Source organism: Microcaecilia unicolor, chromosome 11 (assembly GCF_901765095.1).
Source record: "Microcaecilia unicolor chromosome 11, aMicUni1.1, whole genome shotgun sequence".
In the NCBI taxonomy this organism is placed as follows: domain Eukaryota; kingdom Metazoa; phylum Chordata; class Amphibia; order Gymnophiona; family Siphonopidae; genus Microcaecilia; species Microcaecilia unicolor.
The window spans coordinates 103,840-130,899 of record NC_044041.1 but is presented as its reverse complement, the minus strand read 5'-3'; the positions used below and the strand labels follow the sequence as shown (position 1 = coordinate 130,899).

The following is a 27,060-nucleotide window of genomic DNA, read 5'->3' as shown; positions in this document are numbered from 1 at the left end:
TAGTTGCTTTAGCCTTTCCTCATAGAGAAGCCGTCCCATCCCCTTTATCATTTTTGTTATGATATCTTGACTGAGGTGTCATTTGTAGGTAGAAAGATCCTTAAATTATTTATTTATTTGTTGCATTTGTATCCCACATTTTCCAACCTTTTTGCAGGCTCAATGTGGCTTACATCGGCAGGGAGAGACAATAATTGGTAAAAGATCACTCTTAGGAGGTGGTAGTAACGGACCTGGTGCTTACAAATGGGAATATTGTGATGAAGGATCATCTAGGATCCAGTGGTTACTAGATAACGTGGTTCAGTCAGGCGTAATGTCGCCAACTTAGTTTTGCGCATATCATGGTAGTAATGAATCTCGCTCCTAAGCTGAGGTATGTGATCTCAGTCTCTCAAATTTACTGCTAATGCTCACTGTAGCTGCCAAAGACAGCTTCCTTCTGTAGCTAATGTAGGCAATTTATCCATGTGTGCTTGGAAACTCTTAATAAAGCCTTTGGCACTCAGTGGTTCTAAATCCTTCTGCCAGATTTTCTTGATCTCGGGCTGCCTATCTGGTACTTGAAGATCTGGTACTGCACTAACCACTAGGCTACTCCTCCACTCCACAAGGATCCTGGGGAACTGAGTTCGATTCCCACTGCAGCTCCTTGTGACTCTGGGCAAGTCACTTAACCCTCCATTGCCCCTGGTACAAAATAAGTACCTGAATAAATGTAAACTGCTTTGAATGTAGTTGCAAAAACCTCAGAAAGACGGTATAACAAGTCCCATTTCCCTTTTCCTTTTCTCTCTCTGAATAATTCACCAAGTAGTCACTTGGGACTGATCAATTTTTAGACTTGGTTTGATTGGTAACTGAGGTTACCTGTGTCCTAGTCCCACCCACCCTTAGGTAAACTCCCTTTATATAGGGCAATCAAGGGACAACTATCTTCATTACACTTAATTGGTCAATCCTAATTCTTGTTATTCCCTCTCATAGTTCAACTTTTCACACTTGTGAATCACATCATTATGACCTTCATTCAGTGCAATATATGTTCTGGTTTAGTCCTAAGGCAAACTATCTGGAACCTTAGAGCTTGTCCTGTCTGTCTCCAAATATCAGCCTTGAAAGGAGAGATCAACAAACCCAAGAAGGAATTAACTATAATGAAAGAAGCGTCCAGGATGACTCGTTTCCCAGCTAATTTACCACCACCACCACTGCCTCACAGAATGAAACATCAGAGGAATAGATGGGTCACAGTAGGCTCTGGTAGACTAAGATCTGTGACACAGAAACACTCGCCCTTCCAAGCTTTGCCCCTGTCAAATTCTTTTGCAGTGTTGCATCATTATGATAGCGAAAAAAGAAGTACTGTGGTAGAATCAGAGGCAATGAAAACAGCAAAACCCCAGAAACATCCCCCAACTAATGACAGAATTGTGAAAAGCAGAAAATTATTACTGCTCGGAGACTCCATTATCAGAGGCATTAACTTAGGAGCACAGTTCAGGGGTTCCAACGTAGTGAAATATCTTCCAGGATCTTCAGCTACAAGATGTACAGACCAAACACTGAAAGTGATCCAAGAAGAGAGCGAGGCTTCAAACTCTGATGTTGTAATTCACCTGGGGACAAATGACCCGGCCAATAATAGCAAGTTTACAGCACAGAGAGCGTTCCAGAAGCTTGGGGAGGGACTGAAATCTTTGGTTCGGACTGTGGCTTTTTCTGAAGTAATTCCTACGTTGGGGAGGGGAGAGGAAAGACTACGCAAAACAGAGGAATTCAATAAGTGGCTTGAGTCTTGGTGTAAAGAAGAAGGTTTTAGGCACATAGGCGCATGGGGTAATACGTGGAAAAATAACAGGCTGTACTGTAATGATGGGAAAAAGGATCCTTGGGGAGAAATTCAGACAGAATGTTTCTAGACATTTAAACTAGAGGGTGGGGGTGACAAAAGTCTACCCCAACGACCCCACGTAACCCTCTTCACCTACCAACACAGCATGACTCTGATTGAACAGGACATCATGCAATCTTCATCCATTCCGACCCTCCACTTATACCTCATACGATCACTATACAACTTTGTATTTGTTATCCACCGACTGGGCAAACGCCTTTGTCAACGACCTAGACTATATCTCCCGCCCCATTTTCCCCTGCTTATCCCCTATTCTATCCCCCTTCCCCCAATGCTCACCTACCCTTACTCACACCTCTCCTACTCCCTTCACTCTTGCCCATTCCCCTCCGCCTCATCTATCCTCCAACTGCTCACTTCCCCTTGCTCATACTTCTCCTACTCCCTTCACTCTTGCCCATTCCCCTCCGCCTCATCTACCCTCCAACTGCTCACTTACCCTTGCTCATACGTCTCTTACTCCCTTCACTCTTGCCCATTCCCCTCCGCCTCATCTACCCTCCAATTGCTCACTTACCCGTACTCACACCTCTCCTACTCCCTTCACTCTTGCCCATTCCCCTCCGCCTCATCTACCCTCCAACTGCTCACTTACCCTTGCTCATACTTCTCCTACTCCCTTCACTCTTGCCCATTCCCCTCCGCCTCATCTACCCTCCAACTGCTCACTTACCCTTGCTCATACGTCTCTTACTCCCTTCACTCTTGCCCATTCCCCTCCGCCTCATCTACCCTCCAATTGCTCACTTACCCTTACTCACACCTCTCCTACTCCCTTCACTCTTGCCCATTCCCCTCCGCCTCATCTACCCTCCAATTGCTCACTTACCCTTGCTCGTACTTCTCCTACTCCCTTCACTCTTGCCCATTCCCCTCCGCCTCATCTACCCTCCAACTGCTCACTTACCCTTGCTCATACTTCTCCTACTCCCCTCGTACCTGCTTATCCCTTGTTCTATCCCCTTTCGCCTCATCGACCCTCCCCCAATGCTCACCTACCCTTACTCACACCTCTCCTACTCCCTTCACTCTTGCCCATTCCCCTCCGCCTCATCTACCCCTCCAACTGCTCACTTACCCTTGCTCATACTTCTCCTACTCCCTTCACTCTTGACCATTCCCCTCCGCCTCATCTACCCTCCAATTGCTCACTTACCCTTGCTCATACTTCTCCTACTCCCTTCACTCTTGCCCATTCCCCTCCGCCTCATCTACCCCTCCAACTGCTCACTTACCCTTGCTCATACTTCTCCTACTCCCTTCACTCTTGCCCATTCCCCTCCGCCTCATCTACCCTCCAATTGCTCACTTACCCTTACTCACACCTCTCCTACTCCCTTCACTCTTGCCCATTCCCCTCCGCCTCATCTACCCTCCAACTGCTCACTTACCCTTGCTCATACTTCTCCTACTCCCTTGCCCATTCCCCTCCGCCTCATCTACCCTCCAACTGCTCACTTACCCTTGCTCATACTTCTCCTACTCCCTTCACTCTTGCCCATTCCCCTCCGCCTCATCTACCCTCCAACTGCTCACTTACCCTTGCTCATACTTCTCCTACTCCCTTCACTCTTGCCCATTCCCCCTTTGCCTCATCTACCCTCCAACTGCTCACTTACCCTTGCTCATACTTCTCCTACTCCCTTCACTCTTGCCCATTCCCCTCCGCCTCATCTACCCTCCAACTGCTCACTTACCCTTACTCATACTTCTCCTACTCCCTTCACTCTTGCCCATTCCCCCTTTGCCTCATCTACCCTCCAACTGCTCACTTACCCTTGCTCATACTTCTCCTACTCCCTTCACTCTTGCCCATTCCCCTCCGCCTCATCTACCCTCCAATTGCTCACTTACCCTTGCTCATACTTCTCCTACTCTCCTCATCCCTGCATTCCTACATTCCTATTTCTTTTATTACTCCGATAATACTCAACTTATTTCTCTCCACCAATACTTTGTAATCCCAATTACTATGTTAGCCGCATTGAACCTGCTTTGAGTGGGAAAGTGCGGGGTACAAATGCAATTAATTAATAAATAAATAAATAAATAAATACTATGTAAGCCACATTGAGCCTGCAAATAGGTGGGAAAATGTGGGGTACAAATGCAACAAATAAATATGCCAACACATGCAAACATGCATACACAAAACAGATAAGCATGCAAAGTAGATGCGCACACATAGGAAAGCGAGAATTCCATGAGCCATGCTCTGCATGCTTTCACCACTTGTTTACATATCTGCCATGATAGTTTGGATGCAGAGAGCTCATTTTATACAGTCAGAAATTGAAGGTCTTCCCTTGTGTGGTGTTGTTTTCCAGATGTTCTGTTGTTTTTTTGCTGTCTTTCACAGAATCTTAGTGGATCTACTGAAGATGAACGTTGCACCTCTGGCTGTCTTCCAGATGCTCAAGTCTATGTGTGCTGGACACAGATTAGCAGACACCGCTTCTGAGACCAGTACTGCTGCCCCACCTGTTACCCTGTCAGATGCAAGAGGTTAGAATACTGATGATATTTCAAAGTTATTCTCTGAATTTTAATACCTTAGTAAATAATGAATCTATAATTATTATACATTGGTTAACATCTCAAAAAAAGGGGATAGTTCAGATACTGTAGAACAAATATTTTAGTCATGTAATACACAAGAATAGGTTTGATTTTTTAAATCCTACAGAGGTAAAGTCAAAAAGGTAACATAAAAACAACACTGCACCTTTCCAGATCTTCTAGGCTTGTTGTGAACTTTTGTTAACCATGTTCTCTGTTACTGGCCCACACTTACCTTGTTCTTTCCTCCTTTGCCAGTACTGTGCTGCTTTTTTCACTTCCTAGGACTGTTTTCCTTTCTCCAGGGTGTTGTAAGGTACGCCACTCAGAATCCCACATTATCTGTATGGTACTAGCTGTGAATATTCTTTATGCATACAACTGTTGGGCCTCTATCTCCCAAGACTGAGGGTATTACCTCAGTAATATGCTACTGCTGACAAATCTTGTTGAATAGGTGGCTTAAGTTAACTCATGCTTCCTTTATCGTCTCATCAGACCAGTCTAGACAGTTGGGTTTGTCTTCTTCTACCAGCAGATGGAGACTGAGAGCTACTGACTAATGACATCACACTATAAGTATATTATACAGTCCCAATCCAGTCAGTATTTCTCAGTCTCCAGGAGATGGCAGGTGGGCATCCTGTGAAGTCTAGGTTGGTAAAGTAGGACAGGTCAAATGTGGCTGTTTCCAGATTAAATTATATTGCTATAAGATTTACATTTATTTCAAAAAGAAAAAATAACAACCCTGCTTTTGTAGAGTTTCAGAGCATCTTGGATTGGGGTGTCACATCCAGATCCCTCCCCCCTACCCCGCCATGCCACTTTAATTTCCCTGCTGGGTTGCCTGCCCTTCGGTGCGTCTCGCCTATTTGAGGGAAAGGTCCCATGAGAGCCCTGAGAGCCACTCTCAACAATTTTTTTATTTGGATTTGCTCACACCTTTCAGTAGTAGTTTTCCTTACCAAACACAGGAGCTAGAGTTTGGGGTAGGGGTGACAGGAGTTGGGGCGTAAGTCTCCTCAGTCTCGTTTGCAAGCACTGGAGCTGGGGTCTTGTTGAGTGGCTCAAGCTGAACCCCCAAAATTTCCAGCGAGAGCTGTGTGCAGTGTGGCTCCTGCCGAGTGGTCAGAGGGAGCATGACGTGCAGTTTTTCTGTATCGGACAATTGGAACTGCGAGAGTTGCAAAAGACCCGAGGAGCCCTCGGTAAGACTGTGTCTGGGTCTGATAATGACCCAGTTTTTGCTACGACTTCAACCATGCTGCAGCTGACTGAGGACCACTTTGAGAGTCCGAGACCTCAAGTCCTTAGCTGGTCAGATGCTCTAGAAAACAGCCAGTGCTGCATTTGAGACACAGGTAATTCATTTTCTGTCTCAGACTCTGGTTCTACCCCCCCCCCCCCCCGCAAAAAAGGGTTTCTATTACTTTTGCACAGAGCCGACTTGTTAAAGGAAGGGTTAGTGGTTGAAGGGACAGGAATCCAAGAGTGGTTGGTTAAGAATTTGATAGATGAGCCAGTGGTGGTCAGCGATTTTTTTTAATTGCTATTACCAGCTACTAAACTAGCTTGGGATATTCAGTTTCAGGCCATATCTGGGCACTGGCACTGAATGTCCAATGCCAATTATGGATGTCCTGGCCATTGGAGCAAATACGTCTCCCAGCCAATATTCAGCCGGGACCTGCATAAGACACTTAACGCGAGTCCCGGCTGAATATCTGCCGGAACCTGCATAAATTAAAAAATACAAACAAGAGGAGGAAGTGACGTCACGGAGACAAATGGCCGCCTAGACGATTAGCTCCGACACTCACCTACCTCAAATCAGCTTTAGTCGTGCTCATAACACTCTGAACTAGGCAGCGATATAGAGAAACCGCGGGGCAAACCTCACGGATCAAAATGAGCAAACTCCCTTCGTCGCAGCTGCGAGGGAACGAGGGTACGGCGAAGAGACGGACGGCGAGGAGTCTTTCGCGCCCCGTTTCCCCGACGATGTCCGACTCTGATTCGGCTGCCTCCCACGTGGCATCACGCCGTCCCGCGTCAAAAAACAGCCCGTCCAAAGAACTAACTCGCTGTTTAGAAGCACTCCGAGAGGAAATAAAAGCTTCCAAGGTGGAAATATTGGAGCATGTGGATGCCATCAGTTTGGACCTAAAGGAGTTAGGAGGGCGAGTCGAAACTTTAGAAGAACGCGTGGACGAGCAGGAGGAACAACATGGCGCACTGGGAATCCAGATTTCTCAGCTGCAGGAACAAGTGGAGGACTATAAGTATAAACTTGACGATTTGGAAAACAGGGGAAGAAGGCACAATTTGAGATTCCGTGGGGTCCCAGAAGAAGGTAATGCGGAAAATGTCCAAGTTATGGTGCGTGCCCTATGTGAAAAGATAATGGGGGAGATCTGGGACCCAGCAGAGGCGACCATGGATCGAGCACACAGAGTGCAGGGTACCCGAGCGGACAATAAACCAAGAGATATCCTGGTTCGCTTTTCCTCCTATGCATATAAAGAAATGATTCTGCAGAAAGCAAGGCGGCTTCCAGCTCTGGTTTTTAAGGATGCACAGGTTTCGGTTTTTCAGGATCTTTCACTATTCACCTTGACACAGAGGCGTGCGATGAAGCCGGTGATTGAGATCCTGAACAAGGAAAAGATTGCCTACAGATGGGCCTTTCCATTTGCCATTTGCTATGAAATCAAGGGAAAGCAATGGAGAAGCCGGAAAGTGGCAGATGCCTGGAGGAATCTATACGAGATGGGCCTGACTGCAGTCGAGGCGGTACCTACAGGGGTGGCTCCTATGACCAAGGCACGTCTACAGAAGTGGAAAAGGGTCCCGCAGAAAACGAAAGCATCAAGTACCAAGATGTGACTGTATAAATAAGACTGTGTTGCTGGATTTCATATTTTTCTCTTTCATTGCAGGGTTGCAAGTAATGACTTGGAAATACTAAGCAGATTATACTTTAATGAAGAGACGGGGGCGATTGGTAAATGTGAAATAGAGAGGGAGGGTTATGTGTTGAAAAGGTGGGGAGAAGTCTAGGGGGTATTTGTTTTGGGGGTTGCGTTTCTCTAATATCCCAAGAGGTGCTTAAGGGTGCCACTTGGTGGATGAGAATGTGGGAGGCAGAGAGGGGGGGAAGGGAGGGGGGTGGCGAATCAATCAATAGGAGCGGGGCTATTACAAGTCTTACACACCTTTTCGCGAATATATGGTCCAATTTGTGAATCCTAAATGACAGATTATAAATTCTTAAGTTATAATATAAAGGGGCTAAATTCTCCATACAAAAGACATGCCCTACTGCGGGAGTTGAGCCTAGTAAAACCACATGTTGTTTTTCTCCAAGAAACCCATCTTTTACGAAGACATGAGGGGCTACTGGTCTCTAAGCAATACCCAAAGGTGGCTTGTGCCTCCGATACCACAGGGGTTAAAAAAAGAGGGGTAGCTATTTTGTTTCATAAGGAAGTCAATGTACAAATATTACATCAGAGAAGAGATAAAGAGGGGAGATTTTTATTCTTGCATGTAAAGTTGGAGCAGGAGGAGTTTACATTGGTGTGTGTATATGCACCCAATGAGAAGCAAGAGCGTTTTTTTATCCGGCTTCAAAGGGAGCTGCAGACTTTTGTCAGGGGTAAAGTGCTGGTGGCGGGAGATTTTAACGCTACTATGCAACCTGGTCTTGACCGGTCATCTCCTCCTGCTCCGACAGACTGCAAGCTCTCTCAGGCTTTAAAAAACTTTGTGCAGGAGGTGGGTTTGTATGATATGTGGAGGTTGGATAACCCAGGAGCAAGAGACTACACCTATTACTCTCAGGTGCATCTTACGTACTCCAGATTAGATTACATTTTCCTTGATAGATCATTGTCGGAGGGAGGGGGGGGCTCCTCCATAGGGAGTATAACCATCTCAGACCATGCTCCGGTCTGGGGGGTTGTCCCCTCTCTGAGGGAAGAGGCTGGAGAAAAGAGATGGACTTTTAATAATAATTTATTACAAGACCCAGAGGTTCGGGCTAGCTTCCTTCCAGTCTTGCGAGAATATTTTACACTCAATTGGGACTCTGGACCGCCGGTTGCCATAGTGTGGGATGCCTTTAAGGCGGTTTCAAGAGGGCATTTTATAAAGCATGCTAGTATAAAAGCCCGAGTCCATAAAACACGCTTGAAGCAATGTACGGAGCAAGTGGGTGTTTTGGAGCTCAGATACAGGACGTCTGGATCTGTGTCTGACTACCGAAAATTACAGGCAAAGAGGTTGGAAATCGCAGCTTTGCATGAGGCAAGTCTTAAATTTGTGCACGCAAGGTTGAATCAGACTTACTATGAGTGTAGCAACAAGCCTGGAAGGTTGTTGGCCTCCAAATTAAGAAAATTAAGAGTTGACCGACACATATTGAGAGTTAGGGATGTCAAGGGACACATGGTTCACAAATCAACACAGATCAGAGACCGTTTTGCTAAATACTATGAGCTGTTATACAAAGAGGATGCTGCTGTACAGACTGGGCAAATCGAGGACTATTTGGCGAATAAGAATCTGCCGAAACTGTCAGACTTGAAACGGGAAGAATTAGAAGCTCCGGTGAGGGTAGATGAGGTAATAAGGGTGATTAAAGCATTACCGACGGGTAAGGTGCCAGGTTTGGACGGCTTCACAAACGAGTTTTATAAGACATTCGTTTTTGAATTGGCGCCCTATTTAACGAAAATTATTAACTCAGTTAGAGAGGGAGCTCCTTTTCCAAAGTCTATGATGGAGGCATGGGTGGCAGTAATACCAAAGCCTGGTAAAGACAACACGGAATGTGCTTCTTATAGACCCATATCTATACTCAATACAGATATTAAGATACTGGCGAAGGTGCTGGCAAACCGCTTGGGCCTAATGCTTCCTGGCTTGGTTCATCCAGACCAGGTGGGCTTCGTAGCAAAGAGGCAGGCAATGGATAATATACGCCGTACGATAGACTTGGTGTATGCAGCTCAGACAAAACATCAGCCTTTAGTGTTGCTTGGGTTGGATGCGGAAAAGGCATTCGATCGGGTACACTGGGGATACCTAGATAAGGCTCTGCATAGGATGGGGATAGGTCAGATTTTCAGAACATGGATCCAGGCACTATATTCCTCGCCCCAGGCGTGTGTAAGAGTGAACGGGGGAACCTCAAGCTCCTTCATCCTTGGACGAGGAACTAGACAAGGATGCCCGCTGTCCCCCCTACTATTTGACCTAGCTATGGAGCCCTTGGCGGCAGCTATTAGGGAAAATGACGATATCTCGGGAGTAAGGGTGGGATCTCATGAATATAAAATTGCCCTGTTTGCGGACGATGTGCTCCTGTCCCTCACAAAGCCTTTGATTTCCCTTCCAAATTTATTGAAGGAGATAGAGGACTATACCAAGATCTCAGGCTATAAACTGAATGTTAGTAAGTCAGTGGGACTACCGGTGGATCTATCTCGAGAGGTGAGGGACTCCCTACAAGAGACCTTTACTTTTAAGTGGACAACTAGTGCCTTAAGTTACCTCGGCGTGAAGATTTCAGGGCAATTGTCTGAGCTGTTTGCAGTTAATTATCCTGCCCTTAAGAGAGAAATACAACGAGATTTGGACAGATGGCAGACAATGAGTTTATCCTGGTTTGGGCGCATTGCCGCGATCAAAATGAATATTCTACCACGTTTCTTATACCTGTTTCAAGTCCTCCCATTGCGACTGCCCAGGTCCTTTCTGTCGGGACTTCAGGATATGCTCATTAGATTTGTCTGGAATCAGAGAAGACCAAGGCTGCCCAGAGCTTTTCTGTACAGGTCCAAGAGGCAGGGAGGGCTAGGAGTGCCAAACCTGTTCTGGTACTACACTGCAGCACAGGCGAGAGCGGCGGTAGATTGGTTTAGAAAAGAGGATTTTAAATTGTGGGTTACTTTAGAGCAAGAACTGACGGGTTCCAGGTCCCTTGGCCATTTGATGTGGATGTTAAACAAACACAGAGGTCGGGTAGATAGGTTCCCACCAACGGTTCAGACCACATTTTATTACTGGGACTTAATGTTCCCAGAACGGCAGCCCCCAATATCTGGCTTGGCCCCAATAGTGGATAATCCCTTGTTCGAACCTGGTATTGGCAATAACACCTTTTGCAGATGGGCAGAGGCGGGATTGGACATGATGGGACAGGTACACACAGGAGAAAATCTTACAACATTTGACACACTGAGGGATGATTTTGGGCTTAGGCCTAGTGATCATTTTGCTTACTTACAGTTGGCTCATTTTTTGAAAGGATCAACGTATAGAGCTTCTATGCGACGTGATGTACACCCGCTGGAGGAGGCATGTGTAGCTCTGAAGGGCTCGCGTGGACTGATTTCCTACCTCTATAGGTACCAGGGGGCGAATGCCAAACCTTCTGTTTTACACAGGAGAAGATGGGAACAGGAGCTACAGTTCACCCTATCAGACACAAATTGGCAGTCTCTAGAAAAACAGACACTGAGATCTTCTTTAGCAGTGACAATGCAAGAAAACGCTGTCAAGGTGTTTTACCGATGGTATCTGACACCGGTACGGTTACATCACATGTATACTAATGTGTCGGGGGAGTGCTGGAGAAATTGTGGGGGGCCGGGAACTATGGGTCACATTTGGTGGTCATGCCGAAAGGCACAGGCATACTGGAGAGGGGTACAAAACCGCTTGCAAGTCTGGGTGGGACGATCTGTGCAGTGGCATCCCCTTGTTTTTGTATTAGGACAAAGGCCGGAGGGCTGTACACAGGATCAGTGGCTATTGATTAGGGATTCACTACATGCAGCTCGCTTGAACCTAGCATACCACTGGAAGTCCCCAAAAGTCCCCTCACTGGTACGATGGATAACAAAACTGCATTATATATGTGAGATGGAGAGATTGACTGCAGAAAAGCGAAAAACTAAGACTAAATGGGCAAGGATTTGGGAACCATTCTTGAAAGGAAATTGGCGATAAAGGGTGTGAACAAGTGTTAGAGGGAGGGGGGGGTGGGAGGGGGGGAGAGGGACAAGTTAGTAGAAGGGAAAAATAGCTCTTGGGGGGGATTCATAACATGTAAAAATTGGAAAAAGTTTGAAGTGGAAATAGTTTTGAATTAAGCATTTTTGTTTGCCGATGTCTAGATATGTTCAGACTTATGAATGTGATTTGATACAAAATTCACAAAAGGTTATGTACTGAGTTTCATGATGATTGTACTGGTTAACAAATTTCAATAAACACTTCTATAAATTAAAAAAAAAAAAAAAATACAAACAAGACCCCCCAAAAAAACAGTTTAGGCAGCGCACCACCCCAATCTCCCTCCCTTCCCCAAGGAAATACAGGACTCTCCCAGCCCCCACTCACCTCTGTAGGCTCCCCTGGGCCTACCTGAAGAAATCCCTGGTGGTCTAGGGTAAATCACTCCTGCCCAGTGCTGGCCTGCAGTGTAAAATCTGCCACGAACTCTAGCGGAAGACTCGAGGCAGACTCAAGGCACTTCAGGTACCACGATACATGTACCATGAGGCTGCTGCTAGAGGTCACAGCAGCCAGTTTGAGCTGCAGGCCATTGCTAAGCAGGAGCCACTGGGCATCGCTGCTGCCTGATTTGCCCTTAGACCACCAGGGACTTCAGGGAGGCCCAAAGGAGCCTACGGAGGTTGGGGGTGGGGGGGGGGGGGGGAGACCGAGGCAATCTTATATTTTCTTCAGGGTGTGGGAGGGGGGATCACGAGGAGGTGGGACAAGCAGGCACCGGCTGATATTCAGAACGGTGCATAAAGTTTGAACATCTTTTTTTCTGTCCTAACTTTATGCGTTTACCTAGAGAGTTAGCAGTCTGAATATTGCTGCTAACCAGCTAGGGCCATGCTCTGTCCATTCCCCTCCCCCCCTCCATTTAGGGGTTGGCGGCAAGATTTAGCAGCACTGTTTGGTTATGCGCTGCTGAATATTTCCAGTTAGCCCCGACCAAGCAATTTAAACAGCTAAGAGTGTCTCCTGGCCGTTTAAATCATTTTGAATATTGGGCCCAAGATTTTAAGCCTCTCGAGGATGGCACGTTCTCAGTTGGCTCGAGGTCACTTTTGTGACCTTAGGAGATACACAACAGACAGTCACTGCTTCTTAGCATGGAAGGTTTCTTTCTCAAGAAAGTTCCTTTCGCAGATGTAGAATAGAAGTAGAGGCCGACCAAGTTTCAGTTTGAGATTCGGCACCAAAACCAGACCAAAATCTGGATTCGTGTTTCGGCCAAAAATGCCTGTGCATTTTCATCTGAAACTCAAAACTCACTCTCTGCCCGACCACCTGTAGTCCCTCCCCAGACATACCCTAGTACGCCCTGGTGATCTAGTGGCTTCTTCAGGGTCAGGAACGAATCCTACTTGTTCCTGCCTCTTGCCGCTGCTCTGATACAACGGCTGCTGAGACTTTCAGTGGCAGCGCTGGTTCCAAACACAAATTGACTGCCAGGACCTCCTGTGGCAGCCATTGCATCAGAACAGTGGCAGAAATGAGTAGAGTTCGTTTCTGACCACAAGAACTTCCTAAGTAGGCCTGAGGAGGGCCTACAGGTAGTTGGGTAGGATTGGAGGAGAGACAGAGAGTTGTCTCAGGGGAGGGTGGACAGAGGGGGTCTCCATGCCATTCTCCTGTCACAGCAAAGGCAATGTCTGTTACCTTAGACAGGAGGAGCAGAGGTTGGGTTGTTATTGCATTACTTTGTGGTTCCCAAAAAGGAGAGAACTTTCTGACCCATCCTGGACCTCAGAGGGGTAAATCAAGCTCTAAAGGTTTCAAGTTTTTGCATGGAGATTCTGAAATCCTTGATTGTGGTGATTTGTTGGGGGAAGTTCCTGACCTCTTTGGACCTCAGCAAGACGTACTTATTCCCATCCGGGAGCAGCACCAGATTTGCACTGATCCTTTCACTTTGGTCAGCTCTAAGTGAGAAGTAATTCCATTACACCCTTATCTAGACAACTGGTTAATCAGGGAAAAATAATTTCAGAAGAGTTGCCAGGCTACGTTCGAGTAGTGGGTCTTCTAGAGAAGTTATGTTGGGTAGTCATCTTGGCCAAGAGCAATCTGGTACCCTCATGGAGACTGTAGTATTAAGGCACCTTGTGCAATTCTAGTCGCCGTATCTTAATATAATCCCCCAATGTAATCAGGATTTCTAAAGACCTGAGAACTCTCCAGAGTTACTGAGGGGGGGAGTTCTGAGGTTGTGGGTGATAAAGGAGGTGGGTTCCTGGGTAAATTGCAGAGGAAAATGTTTCTGGTTGTTGAATGGCAGTAGGGGAGGAGTTAGGAGTTGTTAAATGTTAGTATTGTGGAAAGCAATACCAATGATTTTGATTGCCGCTACCCCTGCCGGGACCTTTGAGGAGAGGGGGGTGTCCTGGATGGGTTCAAGAATCTAAGGCTGACCGGAGAGGAAGGTTTCAGCCAGTAAAGCATTAACTGCGTGACGTGGAGGAGTGCTCAAGGTGGGAAGTAGGGGATCCCAGCCCCTTCCATAGACCTAGCAACCTGATGAAGAGTATTCAGGTACAACCCAGCTCAGTACACTATGGCCTACTGGAGTAAGTCCAGCCACGGCCTAAACCCAAGCTCATGTAAGACTGAACTGTGTGAAATTGAAGAAGAGTGTTATGGTTTGGTTTGGTCTTGTGGCCCAGGTTGAGGGGTGCCCAAGGACGCTGAGACCCAGGTTACATTAAGTTGGTGAAGTGGAGGAGTAGCCTAGTGGTTAGTGCAGTGGACTTTGATCCTGGGGAACTGTATTGGGCAATCAAGCCATTGTGACATCACTGATGAGGTTGGCTCTTATTGGTGGAATGAGTGGAGGAGTAGCCTAGTGGTTAGTGCAGTGGACTTTGATCGTGGGGAACTGAGTTCAATTCCCATTACAGCTCCTTGTGACTCTGGGCAAGTCACTTAACCCTCCATTGCTCCAAGTACACATAAGTACCTGTATATATTAAGTAAACTGCTTTGAATGTAGTTGCAAAAAAAACACAGAAAGGCAGTATATCAAGTCCCATTCCCTTCCCCCCCCCCTTAAAAAAGATATAGTAGAATTAGAAAAGGTTCAAAGAAGGGCAACCAAAATGATTAAGGGAATGAAACTCCTCTCATATGAGGAAAGGCGTAAGAGGTTAGGACTCTTCAGTTTGGAAAAGAGAAGACCTACAAAATACTGGGTGGTGTTGAATGGGTAAATTGATTTTTTACTCTTTCAAAAAGTACAAAGACTAGGGGACACTCAAGGAAGTTACATCATACCACTTTTAAAACAAACAAGAGGAAATATTTTTTCACTCAACAAATAGTAAAGATCTGGAACTTGTTGCCAGAGGATGTGGTATCAGCGGTTAGTGTATTTGGGTGTAAAAAAGGTTTGAACAAGTTCTGGAGGTAAAATCCATAGTCTACTATTGTGAGAGACATGGGGAAGCAACTGCGTGTCCTTGATATCAGTAGCATGAATCTTGCTACTATTTGGGATTCCATCAGGTACTTGTTACCTGAATTGGCCACTGATGGAAGCAGGGGATACTGGACTAGATGGACCATTGGTCTGACCCAGTATGGTTCACCACCATTGAGGGAAGGTGTTTTTGGCCAAACAGAAGATACTCAAGTTACAAGGTCAGATCAAGAATCTTCTTAAGTTTTAAACCGGCTACCTCGACTTACCTCCAAGTTTTGGGGTCAATGGCAACCACACTGGATCTAGTGCCGTGGACCAGAACTTATAAGCAACCTTTTCAGGCAGCTCTCCTGTCTTGCTGGTCTTCCCATGGTCAGAATTGGAATTTAGTTCTGCCCTTACAAGGAGAGGCCAGACGCAATCTAGTTTGGTGGCTTCAGTCAAAGAATTTGAGGAAGGGAATGAATTTGGAACCTCCAGACTAGATAATTATTATTATTATTTGTTACATTTGTATCCCACATTTTCCCACTTTTGCAGGCTCAATGTGGCTTACATATAACCATTAACGGCATTACCGATTACGGTCTGAACAAATACATAGTATGAATGAATACAAAGTGCTATTGTAGTAGAATGAGTTACATTTATGGTAGGTACAGTTGGGGGGAACGGAAAAGGGGGAAGAAGAGTCAGGTAATGTTTGTTACAGTCTTTGGTTACATTGTGTTGCAAGTGTCCAGGTATTTTTATGTTGGGTCAGTGGGGTATGCTCTTCTGAACAGGTCTGTCTTTAGTGCTTTCCGAAAATTTAGGTGGTCGAGCATAGTTTTTACTGCTTTTGGGAATGCGTTCCATAGTTGTGCACTTAGGTAGGAGAAGCTGGTTGCATAGGTGGATTTGTATTTGAGTCCTTTGCTGTTTGGGTAGTGGAGGTTTAGGTATGATTGTGCTGATTTTGTGGTGTTTCTGGTTGGCAGGTCGATGAGGTCTGTCATGTCTCCCAGTGCCTCGCCGTAGATAATTTTATGAACAGTCGTGCAGATTTTGAAAGTGATACGTTCTTTGATTGGTAGCCGGTGTAGTTTTTCTCTGAGTGGTTTGGCGCTGTCAAAACGTGTTTTTCCAAATATAAGCCTAGCTGCTGTATTTTGGGCGGTCTGAAGTTTCTTTATGATTTGATCCTTGCATCCCGCATAGATTCCATTACAGTAATCTGCGTGGTTTACTTAGTACCATGGACTGTACCAGGTTACGAAATATTTCCCTCGGGAAGAATGGTTTTATGCGTTTGAGTTTCCACGTTGAGAGAAGCATTTTCTTTATGGTGGATTTCGCCTGGGTCTCTAGTGATAGGTTACGGTCGATTGTAACTCCGAGAATTTTCAGGCTGTCTGAGACAGGGAGGATGTATCCTGGGTTGTTAATGTTTGTGAGTTTGTATGTATTGTATTGCAATCAGATCAATTTTTTTCTGAATTGTTATGATGACATATATATGTCTTTGTTGCATGTTTCTAGGTTTTAATGTTTGTTTGTGGTTCCCAAATTATGAAGGGATGCTCTTATCATATTTTTGTGTATATATGCTACAGAAAAAAGCTAATTTTGTAAGTTAAATCATGTATACCCTGCATTTATTACAATAAAACGTAAAATTGTATACTACTCCTATGGAAAAGCACTGATTTTGTAAATAAATTTGTGTATACCCTGCACCTCTTGCCAACAAAATGTAAAATTGTATATAACCCACAGGTTATATATGTGAAAATATGGTAGTAACTTTCTGCTTTGTTATGAAAGTACATACTGGATTGGGACTGCACAGGATGTCTTTAGTCAGTAGTTCTCAGGTCTCCATCTGCTGGTAGGAGGAGACAAAGCCATCCGTCTGGACTGATCTGGAGGGACTTAAGGAAAGAAAATGAGTAGGTAAGGCCCAGTTTCTGCATTCTGTCACTAAACCAGGAGCCAGACTGGAGGTCCATTGGGGAGGAGAAATGGAACATTAAATTCCTGACTTGGTTTGGGTTCAGTACTGACTCCTTGGCCAAGTAGTGCTGTAGTTTTACCCAGGCAAAGTTGTCACTGGTTGCTCTACCCCTTTGGAAACCTTCATACAATTTTCAAGCTAGTTTGCTTGTCCGTTCAGAAGTGACCACAGTATAGTCTGAAATGATATGACTGCAAAGTATTTTTTGATTCTTTTTTTTATATTCAACAACCAGTATTGTATACATTTACACTGATCCAAATGATCCCCCGAGCAATATCCCATGGACATTCCCACCAACCCATTGTCACCCTTGCTCTTCAGGAGACAATCACCAACCGCAACTGTTCCAATAAGGCTTCTGGCAAAGGTCAAGCTCACCAAGATGGCAACAGCATTGTTTCCAAGCTGCAAAGAATGGCCTGGTCTTCCACGATGGCTGCATGTATTAACTGGGTTTTGCACTCAGAAGGTTGCTCACCAGCAGCCCACCCACCCACCCACCAAACACAGCCCTTGCAGTAGAGTACCTGAAAATTCCCTTTATTGCCTTCTCCCACCCCCACTAGCAAAGGAGAAAATGCTGAGCATTTGAAGCAGCAGCACATTGATATCTGATGACCCTCCTCCAGTCTCCGATCTGCAGATCCTCGTTCTGCTGTGTCACGCACACATCGGCCCCTTGCAAAGAACCGCAATCAGACTTAAATAAAACACAGCATGTCCTCGGTCTGAGCATCCTTAAGCAACACCTCCCACGAGTGCAAATAAGTACCCAGGATACTGTGCTCCAGAGCAGACTCCTAACCCAGATGCTCCCCAGAAGACTCAGCCCGTGCCGCCCCCATCACGTCACTGCATCCAAGACTTTACATGCCAAGAGATCAGCAGGGCAATCGGAGAAATCTTTTCAGCTTCTATTCCCAAATTCCCGCCTGGCTGTTCTCCACACCTGCAGCACGTGAGCCAGACTCACTCGCCTGCTTATTTCTGGCAAGGAACACTTCCAAGTCCATAGTATCAGACTGAAAGGGCTCCATACCATACACTTTACATTCATGGGGTTCAGTAATAGAGCTTAAGTACCTTCCGCCTCCTTACAAATCAATACAGCATCTCCAAACCAATCCTGGGAGCTTTCCTGTTCCCAAAACACCTGCACAGGGAAATGGCAACATGTTCATTTAAGACAGCCACAGTCCTGTCCACTCAGCTAAGGGCTCTCTCTTAATTTTGTTAATAATGGGGACACAGTTCCCTCCAGAACCCCTAACTGAGTAAATCCAGCACTGGCCAACTGGAAAACTTTGCAGCCCAGCTGGCAAAAAGACCTCAGACATTGCAGTGTTAATACAATACCCCAAGACTGCTGTGTATCCTTCAAGGAGATAATTGAGGGGGGGGGGGGGGGGGGGGGGGGCTGATTGGGCAAATCAGCACATCATTGGCATATAAGGGAATCTTGTGCTGCAAAAAAAAAAAAAAGTCCGAGGTTCACATATCAGCTGTGGCAAAGACCAAAGAGGGAGAGGGAATGCAGAGAATATTCTTTTAATGCTAGTCAGCTGAATAAGAGACCCCAACTGTGTCCACTCAAATTACCCCAAGCAGGTATAAAGTAGTAACAATGCTGCAAAATAAGCCGGAGCAGTGTGTATTAAAGCTAGAGAGCAAAGTTGTTAGGTGTACAATTATATTTCCTGTTAGTTCGAGAGCTGTCTAGTCTAGGAAGATACGCTATATGTGATTTGAAGCTTCAATTTAAAATGTAGTTGGTGTATTAAATCTCCTCTGGATGTGTTGAAACGTTTATTAATTTTGGATGTTAAACATTTCATTTCATTGCACTGCAAGGAGAAAGAATTATTGCAAGCTTTCAAACGCTGGTGTGTCTTAATATCGGATGAAATCCATATAAGCCATTCTTTTCAGACATGACCTTTTGTAGGGTTTATACATTTTGAGTATTTGCTAGAATTCACCCTTAAAGTTTGCTTCATGTTAGAATTATGGTATTTTTAATGTTTTTCTGTGTCTCTCTTTTGAACTAGAGGTCTCATTTGTCTCAACAAAGGACAGTAAAATCCCTGCACCACTCTCCTTTTCCTCTTCTGCCCTTCGACCTCCAAGACTAAAGGCCTCTAAGATTGTAGTCTGCAGTTCTGCTGATGTTTGCTCACCTCTCTCTCAAGGTCCCCCTGGTTCCTTCCAGTTTTCTTGCTGCCTGTTCTCTCCTTTTGCAGGTTGCGTTTATTAGTTTATCTACTGGGGTTGGTGCAGGCTTCCATTACACTAGGAATCAGGATGCAAACGATTTCAGAGAACAGTAAACGCATTTATATGACAGCTGACTAGAACTTAATAGCTTTATTTCAAAATTCTCAGTTTTACAAAAGAAATAATTAAAAGCCTTTTCAAATAAAAACTGTTGAGCCCTCCCCCTAGTAGTTAAATTGCAGTCTTTGGGTTCTGTTTTCAGCTTTTTCTCCCATTCTGGGCTTTTTTTTTTTTTGGTCCTGCTACAAAATTAAGACAACATGTTTGAGCATGGATTGTTACTCACTTAAACATTTGAATACTATAAAATAAAAATGTGATTAGGTTTTAACCTTTATTTTTCAATTTGTGCTGCTAACAGGTAAGGATTCATAGTTTGTTAAATTAGATGTCTGGGTGTATTATCCATACTTTCCATATCATCAAGCTGATCAATCCATAGACTGGTGGGTTGTGTCCATCTACCAGCAGGTGGAGATAGAGAGCAAACTTTTGCCTCCCTGTATGTGGTCATGTGCTGCCGGAAACTCCCCAGTATGTTCTCTATCTCAGCAGGTGGTGGTCACACACAGCAGCAGCTCTGGCTAGGCCTCCAAGCCTAATTTTTAGGTTTTGTTGAGTGCCTGGGGTTGAGGGCTCTTTTGAGCAAGTGCAAACCTGGTGGTGCCAGGTCCCTCCTTTTCTCCCCCCTCCCGCTGGCTCCGTTAAAAAAAAAAAAAAAATTTTTGAACGTCCTTAAAGGCGTTTATTTCGACGTTTATTTAAGCGTCTATTGCAGCTACTCACTGGGACACCAGGTCGTTACAACTCGGAGCGGACAGCAGGTAATTTTACCTTTTTATAGCGGGCAGGGGGTTCCCCGATTCTTCTCCTCGTGGCAATGGCGTCGGAGGGCGAGGGCGCAAAGGGTCGCTCCCCGGATCGCTGGAGCGCTTCTAGAGGGGATGCGGGGGTTTTACAACCTGATTCGCCCTTGATGGGTGATAGTTTAGTGACCGATGAATGTCCCGGTCGTTCCTCCGGCGTGGCGGTTTTTTCCCCGCCATAAACGCCCATCCCCCGCTCCTCGCCTCCGCCATCTTGGCCGGCCACGCGGCTCGGACGGCTTCTTCGGGGCCGCCCTTGAGGTTGGAGACATTAATGCCATGAACGCCCTTAATTTGGGCGACGGCACAAAAGCGGCTAAAGTTAAGCGCCGTTCTTCCCGCGCGGCTCCTTCACGGAGTTTCGCGCCGGACGCCATTTTGGATGCGCAGCATGTCTCTCCCCCGCTATTGCGAGCGCCGGTTGAGAGTGCGTCTAGGGCTGTTGCCCAGGCTGCGGAAGTGCACAAGAAATTACCAGAGGTCAGGGCTCGGGTTAGTACTCGTCCCGATACCTCCAGAGGACGGTTGCAGGAAGCCCATCGGTACCGCCCGGGCAAGTCGGGTTCCTCTGCCCCCTCTTCCTTCAAGAGGAATTTCTCCCCCAAGCTGCATTCCTTTCGCAGAGACCGCCGTCCCGGAGGTGCTCCCTCCGGTCCTCCCCCAGGGTCTCGTACCCAATGACGGGGCCTTGGTCCACGCCCCAGTGCAGATTGGAGGACGGCTGTCCTCGTTTCTGGGCGAGTGGACCACTATAACTTCAGACGCGTGGGTGCTGGAAGTCATCAGAGACGGCTACAAGCTAGAGTTCTGCCAACCCTTAAGAGACGGGTTTGTGCTCTCTCCCTGCAAGTCTCCGGTCAAGCTGTGGTAGTGCAGCAGACCTTGGACAACCTGATCCGCCTGGGTGCGGTCGTTCCGGTGCCAAAAAATCAGATTGGCAAGGGACGTTACTCCATTTACTTTGTGGTTCCAAAGAAAGGAGATTCTGTCCGGCCTATCCTCGACCTCAAAGGGGTCAATCGGGCCTGGAAAGTGAGGCACTTTCGCATGGAGACTCTCCGCTCTGTTATAGCGGCAGTGAAGGCAGGAGAGTTCTTGGCTTCCTTGGACATCAAGGAAGCGTACCTGCATATTCCCATCTGGCCTCCTCTCCAACGCTTTCTGCGTTTTACAGTCCTGAGACGACACTTCCAGTTCAGAGCCCTCCCTTTCGGGTTGGCTACTGCTCCGCGGACCTTTTCCAAAGTAATGGGGGTCATAGCGGCCTTCCTGCTAAAGGAAGGAGTACAAGTCCATCCTTATCTGGACGACTGGTTGATCCGAGCCCCCTCTTATGCAGAGTGCGGCAAAGCTATGGACCGGGTAGTTGCTCTTTTGAGCTCCCTGGGATGGATCATCAACTGGAAGAAGAGCCAGCTGCGCCCGACTCAGTCCCTGGTGTATCTGGGAGTTCGATTCGACACCCAAGTGGGCAGAGTGTTCCTGCCAGACAATCGGATTGTCAAGCTTCAGGCTCAGGTGGACTAGTTCCTAGTAGCCTCTCCTATTCGGGCTTGGGACTACGTGCAGCTGTTGGGCTCTATGACGGCCACGATGGAAGTAGTGCCCTGGGCCAGGGCTCATATGAGACCACTACAGCTATCTCTGCTGCTGCGCTGGACTCCGATGTCGGAGGATTATGCTGTGCGCCTTCCATGGACCCAGCAGTGCGCAAGGCGCTGAGCTGGTGGACGCAGACAGACAAGTTGTCTGCAGGATTGCCTCTGGTGACCCCGGAGTGGATTGTCGTCACGACAGACGCCTCTTTGATGGGCTGGGGAGCCCACTGCTTGGGAAGGACAGCGCAGGGGCTCTAGTCTCCTGCAGAGGCAAGTGGTCTATCAACCTCCTGGAACTCAGAGCCATTCGGTTGGTGTTATTGGAGTTCATCCCGGTACTGGTGTTGAAGCCTGTACGGGTCCTGTCGGACAATGCCACGGCTGTGGCCTATATCAACCGCCAGGGAGGTACCAAGAGCGCCCCTCTAGCCAAGGAGGCTATGAGTCTTTGCCAGTGGGCGGAAGCGAACCTGGAGCAGCTTTCAGCGGCCCACATTGCCGGAGTCATGAATGTCAAGGCGGACTTTCTCAGTCGCCATACCTTGGAGCCCGGAGAGTGGCAACTATCTGCTCAGGCGTTCTTGGACATCACGAAGCGCTGGGGCCAGCCGAGCCTAGATCTGATGGCGTCATCGGCCAATGGCCAAGTGCCGCGCTTTTTCAGCAGAGGACGGGACCCTCGATCCCTGGGAGTAGATGCTCTTCTCCAACAGTGGCCGACACAAGAGCTCCTCTATGTGTTCCCGCCCTGGCCCATGTTGGGCAGGGTGCTAGACCGGGTGGCAAAGCATCCCGGCAGGGTAATCCTGGTGGGTCCGGATTGGCCCAGACGTCCCTGGTATGCGGACTTGTTCAGGCTCTCAGTCGACGATCCTCTGCGGCTGTCAGTGGAGCAGGGCCTGTTACATCAGGGTCCCGTGGTGATGGAGGATCCCTCTCCCTTTGGTCTTACGGCCTGGCTATTGAGCGGCAGCGTCTGAGGAAGAAGGGCTTCTCAGACAAGGTCATCGCCACTATGCTGAGAGCGAGGAAGCGCTCTACTTCTACTGCTTACGCCAGGGTTTGGCGTATCTTTGCAGCATGGTGTGAAGCAGGCTCACTTTCTCCCTTCACTGCTCCAAGTTCTTCAGTGTTGGCGTTCCTGCAAGAAGGTCTGGAGAAAGGCCTGCCGCTCAGTTCCCTTAAAGTCCAGGTAGCGGCTCTGGCTTGCTTCAGGGGCCGCCTGAAGGGTGTTTCCCTGGCTTCGCAGCCAGATGTGGTGCGCTTTCTCAAGGGAGTTAATCACCTGTGCCCTCCTCTGCACTCAGTGGTGCCTGCGTGGAATCTCAACCTGGTGCTAAGAGCATTGCAGAAGCCGCCTTTGGAACCCTTGTCGAGGGCATCTCTGAAAGACCTGACGTTGAAAGCAGTCTTTTTGGTGGCTATCACTTCAGCCAGAAGAGTTTCCGAGCTCCAGGCGCTCTCATGTCGAGAGCCTTTTCTGCAGTTCACTGAGGCAGGAGTGTCTATTCGCACAGTGCCTTCCTTCCTGCCCAAGATTGGTTCTCGCTTCCATGTGAATCAGCAGCTCTGTCTCCCTTCCTTTCGTAGGGAGGACTACCCAGAGGAGTACTCCGCTCTTGAATATCTGGATGTGAGACGAGTCATCATCAGATACTTGGAAGTGACCAATGATTTCCGGAAATCGGATCATCTGTTTGTCCTGTTTGCAGGTCCTCGTAAGGGTCTGCAGGCTGCTAAGCCTACAGTGGCAAGATGGGTCAAGGAAGCCATTGCAGCGGCTTATGTGGCCGCGGGGAAGGTGCCGCCTATCCAGCTGAAGGCTCACTCCACGAGAGCTCAGGCGGCCTCGATGGCAGAGGCCGGATCCGTCTCCTTGGAAGAGATATGCAAGGCGGCAGCGTGGGCTTCGGCTCATACATTCTCCAAGCATTACCGTTTGACTGTGGCTGCACGGGCGGAGGCCCGGTTTGGAGCTTCAGTGTTGAGGTCAGGGATTTCTATGTCCCGCCCTGGGTGAGTACTGCTTCGGTACATCCCACCAGTCTATGGATTGATCAGCTTGATGATATGGAAGGTAAAATTATGTATAATCATACCTGATAATTTTCTTTCCATTAATCATAGCTGATCAATCCATAGCCCCTCCCAGATATCTGTACTGTTTATATTCTGGTTGAATTTTAGGTTCAAGTTTAGCCTTCAGTTACTTCAGGAGGACTTCGTGTTCAAGTTCTTCTTTCACTTGGATTCTTCAAGAGTTGAGAAGAGTTTGTGTTACAGTGAGCTGCTGCATTCCTCTCCCCTCCGTTTTACGGGGCTGGATTGAGACATAAATTCTGCCGGCACTCCCTCCCGCTTCGTGCGGCTGTAGGGCAACTTTGTACCCCTCCCGCTTCGGCGGTGTTAGGGTCAGTCAGCTCCTCCCGCGGTTGCGGTTGCAGGATAAGCCAGATCCCCCCGCATCGGCGGGTGTGGTGTCCCTCCCCCGCTCCGCGGGGATGAGCTGGACGGATTCCCCTCCCCCACTTGTGTGGGGATGAGCTGGGTTAATTCCCCTCCCCCGTTTCGGCGGTGGTGAGCTGGGCAGAGTGTCCCTTCGTGGGTGTAATTCTCTAAGTGCTGAGTCCTGCGGATGGAGCTTTGATATCGACATACTGAGGAGTTTCCGGCAGCACATGACCACATATAGGGAGGCAAAAGTTTGCTCTCTATCTCCACCTGCTGGTAGATGGACACAACCCACCAGTCTATGGATTGATCAGCTATGATTAATGGAAAGAAAATTATCAGGTATGATTATACATAATTTTACCTTGTAAGTTATCTGATTTAATAGTTGCAAAATCAAAGTACCACCATCAGCAGATAAACTGAACCTGTCTGTACAAACCTCTCTCTCTCTCTTTTTAAGTCTCTCCCCGAGACTAAAATTCAGTTGATGAAAGTGAGAGGTTCACGTCTCTGCTGTGGTAGACTAAGGGGTCCTTTTTACTAAACTACGGTAAAAAGTGCCCTTACGCAGGTCTTTCTCGCGCTAAGACCATGGCCGAATTTTGCCAGTGGCACGTGAGCACTTACTGACCCCCTACTTTGTAGGCGGTAAGGACTCGCGTTCTAATCAAGTAGTGCATGGTAATTAGGTACGCTAACTGATTAGTGCAGAATTGCCCGCTTTCCATCCCCAAATGTGCCCCCTCCCAGAGAAACAAAAAATACTTTTTAGCACACAGTTTGTGCTCAGATCAGATACCTGAGCTCGTTGTGTGGTAAGCATGCACTGGTTCCTACTGTAGCTTAGTAAAAATAAACTTCATCTATCAGGCTAGAATTAAGGCTTTTTATCCCTTTGATTAGTGCCAGGGTATGATATAAAATTGAAGGAAAAGCAGCAGAAGAGTTAGGCTGAACGCATTCCTCCTTTGCGCTCACAGATGGCCTGCTGAGGTTCCTCCCACAAGGGCTGCGTCAGGGGCTAATAGTCCAAGCAGGACATGAGATTGAAACGTAAAAAACCAGCTGAGAGATGCGACCAGAGACTTACCCTGTGCATTGAGCTGATGTCCTCATCTTGACTGAGGAAAGCACCCTGCTGGTTTTTTACGTTTCAATCTCATGTCCTGCTTGGACTATTAGCCCCTGACGCAGCCCTTGTGGGCGAAACACAGTCTGTGTCGGGCGAATCTCTGAAAATAAAGTTTTGAACCATATCACTGATTGATCTGCTTTGTTTGTCTCCACGTTGGATTTTGCGGATCGCTTGCCATCTTGTTTCTTAGGACCTGCTGAGGTTCCTTCCTTAGACAGTGTCAAGGTAAAGCAAATTGCAGGTCAGGGGCATGTCCACGTTATAAGCATTCAGTAAAATACAATACAGTATATACGCTTATATTCCGCAACACTGGTTCAGTGCAGATTACAGCAAGGAAGCTGGCTGTTACAAGGAAGAGCAATGCATTCAGGTGGACAGGCATCATCTTCGCTGGGCAGACGCACAAACAGTCCCCCTGAGTTGCACATTCTGCTCCTTAGGTCCACATATACACCATGGGAGACTGTTATTCTCCATGCTGGGCAGATGATTCGTTTATAAGCTACCTGTAGAGCAGTAGCTTCAATTGCTGTATCATGGGGCCATCACACAGAGCAGATTTTTTTTTCCTGTTTATAATGTAGCATGCCTCTCCCTTCCCACCCTGCCACAGATCCAGAACCTCCCTCCCCCCCCCCCCCCCCCCCCCCCCCCCCCCCCCACTGTGTCCAGCACCCCCAGTCTACCAAACCTGAGTTATTCGTCAGTGCCAGCAGCAGTAACATGCTGCCTGGGCCAACCTGGATCCTTCCCACTGCAACGTCCTTCCCTTCTGATGTAACTTCCTCTTTACGTGCGGGTGGGACCTTGCAGAAAGAAGGATTCAGGTTGGCCCAGGCAGGGTGTTACTGCTGTTGGCACTGGCAAATAACTCAGATTTGATGATCGGTGGCAATGAGGGAGGATGTATGAGAACTGCTGGATTCACAGGGGGGAAGGGGAAGGCTGGACCCATGGGGAACAGATGGAAGATGGCAGAGAGAGAGAGGTGCTAGACCCTTGGAGGAGAGGGGAACTCAGAGATGCCAGACCTTGAGTGAGGGAACAGGGGAGAGAGGGGGAAAATGTCAGACCATGGTGTCACGATCCCAGGCTTTGAACAAACAGTCATGGACTCTGGAACAACGTGAGCCCTTGGCCTACTGTCGACGAGCGGCAGCAGGAGGCAAAATTCCCCAACCAAGACTGGACTAACAGGACTGGAGCTGTAGGCAGGCAGGGCTGGAACAGACAGACTGGAACAACAGGAGATTGGAATGGACTTGGCTTGGCTGGACTGGAACCAGATTCTGGAACGGACTAGGCTTGGCCGGACTGGAACCGGATTCTGGAACGGATTAGGCCTGGCCAGACTGGAACTGGATTCTGGAACAAGCTTGGCTTGACTGGACAGTAACCGGATACTGGAACAAGCTCGGCTTGACTGGAACTGGATTCAGGAACAAGCTTGACTGGACTGGAACTGGATTCAGGATACTCAAGCAAGATTCAGGATTTAGAAACAAACTTGGCAGCAAACAGGGCAGAGACAAGCAGGAAGGGAACTGGAGCTAAAGACAGACAGGGCAGATACAAACAGGAGGGGAACAGAAGCTAACTGGAGCTGAAGACAAACAGGGCAGAGACAAGCAGGATACAAAGCTGACCCACACAGACAAACAACAGAACTAAGGCAGAAGTGCACACAGGCACCAAAATAAGAAAACAAGACACAGAAGTGCCCACAGGCACCCAGACAAGAACAAGGCAAGAAATCTAAACAGAA

At 47.4% G+C, this 27,060-nt stretch overlaps 1 protein-coding gene across 8 annotated transcripts in view; it reads left to right on the top strand.

The window, feature by feature from the left end:
• LOC115480475 (mitotic-spindle organizing protein 2B-like) overlaps positions 1-27,060 on the top strand; it is a 40,421-nt gene that overhangs the window by 3,028 nt on the left and 10,333 nt on the right. For 6 of the 8 annotated variants that reach the window (XM_030219182.1, XM_030219184.1, XM_030219181.1 and 3 more), the window contains exons 3-4: positions 4,278-4,423; positions 19,014-19,205. In XM_030219182.1, coding sequence (XP_030075042.1) covers positions 4,278-4,423; positions 19,014-19,205 — 338 coding nt within the window. The remainder of the gene's footprint in view (positions 1-4,277; positions 4,424-19,013; positions 19,206-27,060) is intronic. The other 2 variants (XM_030219179.1, XM_030219185.1) reach the window with 2 other exon arrangements.